This window comes from Ziziphus jujuba, chromosome 1 (genome assembly GCF_031755915.1).
Source record: "Ziziphus jujuba cultivar Dongzao chromosome 1, ASM3175591v1".
In the NCBI taxonomy this organism is placed as follows: Eukaryota; Viridiplantae; Streptophyta; class Magnoliopsida; order Rosales; family Rhamnaceae; genus Ziziphus; species Ziziphus jujuba.
In genome coordinates this window covers 11,469,096-11,472,341 of record NC_083379.1, presented here as the reverse complement: position 1 = coordinate 11,472,341, position 3,246 = coordinate 11,469,096, and the positions used below count along the sequence as shown (strand labels likewise).

Genomic DNA, 3,246 nt, shown 5'->3' with positions numbered 1-3,246 from the left:
AATTAAATCCTTCCATAAAGGAACTACTCAATTGGCTTTGGTAGTAAAGATTGAATGCTGGACTCCTTAGAAAGGCCCTCCTACTTTTCAAAGCATCTCCAGTTTCAAGTTCGTCATATTCTTCTGTCCCAGTATATGAAACCATATCCTACACCATGTTGCTCCTGCTTTGACCACATAGGAGAAATAAAAATACAACCACATGAATTATTCCACATAATGTTTTTATAACCGATTAGTCTTCACAAATTTCAACTAATTAATTAGAAATAACCATATATATTTGACTAGGAGGGATTTTTTTCTTCCTCAAAAGAGTAACTAAAAATATTAAAGTAAAAACTGCTGAAATTTAAAAAACTTGAAGTAGTTTTCAATGTTTATTACCTTGTAGTGCTCTTGTCTGGAAATAAATGGATTTTGCATCAGTAATAGTATTGGCTGCTTCCAATCCCCGGTTCCAAGTCTTGCTGGTAAGACTTGGCTTTATTCCCTCTTTGCAGATTTGAAATAAACTCCTCATTCATATCATATACAAGAAATTCCACTGGTTGTTTTCGATCGAAGATGCCAAGAGGAACTGACTTCAACTTCTTACATTTACAAATGGTTAGCTTTTCAAGCTTTGGAATTGCATAATTCTCCACTACCACCTCACTTAGTTCATCAAATTCTTCAATATGCAATATCTTTAGGCTCTTAAACTTACCAGATCTGAACACCAATTCTTTTCCGGTGTAATACTTAACCATTTCCAGCTCCATTAGACTTGGCAAATCTTCAAATGCCTCAACCGGCTTCACATTGGCATTCAATTTTGACCCATTCAGACCAACCTTCACTAGACTTTGAAGCTGGGAAATGCACCTTGGTAGCCAATCTAGGCGTCCTTTTAAGTATAGGCGTTGGATCTGTGGAGGTTCTTCCATATCATAATCCAAATAAACAGACTCGTTCTCTGTTTTTACTCTGACATCCAACGTCGAGAGACTCTTCATTTTCTGAATGGATTCACACAACTCCGAACCAAGTTCTCTTCTGAGACAACCTACCAGCCTCAACTTCCTCAGCTCCTTCAAATTTCCAATGTTTTTCATAGTTTTTGTTTCACTGTTTACCCTTACAAGTGACAACTCTTGTAAAGAAGATAAAATTGTTATGCGTTTAGAAAGCTCCACTCCTTGTTCCTCCACATCATAGTAAGAGACTAGAAGATGATGCAATCTGCGGAGTTTGTAAATCCCCTTTGGCAAATTGGTAACACGGGTACGCTTTAGATTCAGTGTTTCCAAAAATACAAGCTTCTTTATTGACCTTGGAACTTCCTGAACTTGTGTATGACTGAGGTTTAAACACCTTAAGAGAACAAGTCTCTCAATATCTTTAGGGAAGTCCTTGAGAGGTGTATATTGCATATCTAGAACCTTTAACAATTTGAAATTCTCAGATACATTTTCCAATGAGTCACCAGCCGTTCTTCTAAATACAGCTTTCCCGATAAAACGGTGAGAACTAGAAGATGAACCAGAAATACTTGTACCCTCCTGCTGCTGCTGCTGACCAAGCATGAAAAAGGTTCGAACTTTACTCAACTCTGTTACACGTTTTAAATCAGTTGTAGTAACATTTTGAACTGAAATGTGCCGGACATGTTCACTGGAAGAAGCAGAGTGGTTGGGTTGTGGAAGTGTTAGATAACGCCTTTTCTTAGAAATTGAAACAAGAAACTCATGGAAAAGGCTGGAAACTGTGAAACTTCTAACGCGACGTTGGCGGCGATCAATCTCCCATTCACTTACTTGTATCAATTTCCTTCCAATGAGAATATTCAGATATGTTTCTGAAACATCTTCCAATGGTTTTCCTAGTTCTTCTTCCACAAATCCCTCGGCCATCCACGAACGAATTAGCCTCCCACGCTTGATGAGGTAACCCTTTGGAAAAAGGCTCAAGTACAAGAAACAGCTCTTAAGATTATCTGGAAGATCCTCAAAAGTTGGCAGCAGAATTCATTCAATAATTGGAATATCAGATTCAGCTCTGATCTCATAATCAAATCTTTTGTAAAATTCATCCCACTCTGTTTGAACTTTCTGCTTGTGTGATAGTAAACTACCAACTTGAGCAATAACAAGAGGCAACCCTTCACATCTGTTTATGATTTTCCAAGAGGTAGACATCAACTCCTTATGAGGACAAACTCTTTCTCTGTTTCGAAAAGCCGTCCTGCAGAACAGATCCCAGGCTTCTTCCTGGCTTAACCCATGCAATTCATGGGTATAGTGTGCGTTGGCTACTTCATTTTTCCGAGCAGTAACAATAATTCTACTGCCATTATTATTTATTGGTAATACATTGGCCAAAGGTATAAAACTGCCTTGTTTGCTCCAAACATCATCTAAAACAACCAGATACCTTTTATCCTACAAGTAGCTGCCCAACTTTTCTTCAATCATAGCTACTCCTTGATCCAAGGACATATATTGTTCACTCTTTCCCGGACAAAATTGTTTAAACATCTTCAAAACAAGTGAATTCACATTGTATGAAGGCGAAACATTGACCCAAGCATGGCAATCAAATTTTTCTTTAACTTGTTTATTTCGATAAATGTTCTTCACAAGAAAGGTCTTACCTGATCCACCATGACCAACCACTAGAATGGTTGCGCAATTCATAACGTCTGTGTTCATCAACTGATTCATAATTTCTTCTTGATGTCTCTTGAAGCCCACCATCTCCTCCTCTTCAACAATATTATGTGTCCAAGTCTGTTGTGGAGTACTACTGGAAGTTCCAGCAGCTCCTGAACTATCTTGATCCTAACCTGCTTGTGCTACTCTGCCATATTTTTGTAGAAATTCCAGTCTTCCTATCTTTCTCATAATCTTATCTTTGCTGGAACACAACTTATTCAACGCACTCTGGATTGTTATGTGATGAGCAACTTCATGCACACCCTGCCGGAGTTTCGAGGTATGGAAGTGATGAGGAACATCGAACATGAATTGGTCCAATGCGTCTTCGATATCCAAGGTCAAATCTCAGATCTGTTTCACTAAATCTTTAGAGATAAGGCTCTTTGCTTTGTGTCTTTATTTGTCACGGAGAACGGCTTTGAATGTGGAAAGCCATGTCGCAAGATCTTTAATGGCTTCCCTTGCACTTTCTTCTGCTCCATAATCGTTATTCCTCTCTCGGTTGAGAAGTGTTAGCGTCACTTCTGATATCAGCTTCACTGTTTCC

The 3,246-nt window shown here is 38.5% G+C and overlaps 1 protein-coding gene across 1 annotated transcript; it reads right to left on the bottom strand.

The window, feature by feature from the left end:
* Positions 1-425: 425 nt before the first annotated feature.
* On the bottom strand, positions 426-1,895 carry LOC107404932 (disease resistance protein RPM1). Its single transcript, XM_060819283.1, has one exon. It carries the CDS (start codon positions 1,893-1,895, stop codon positions 426-428), a length of 1,470 nt encoding a protein of 489 aa, XP_060675266.1.
* Positions 1,896-3,246: the final 1,351 nt, after the last annotated feature.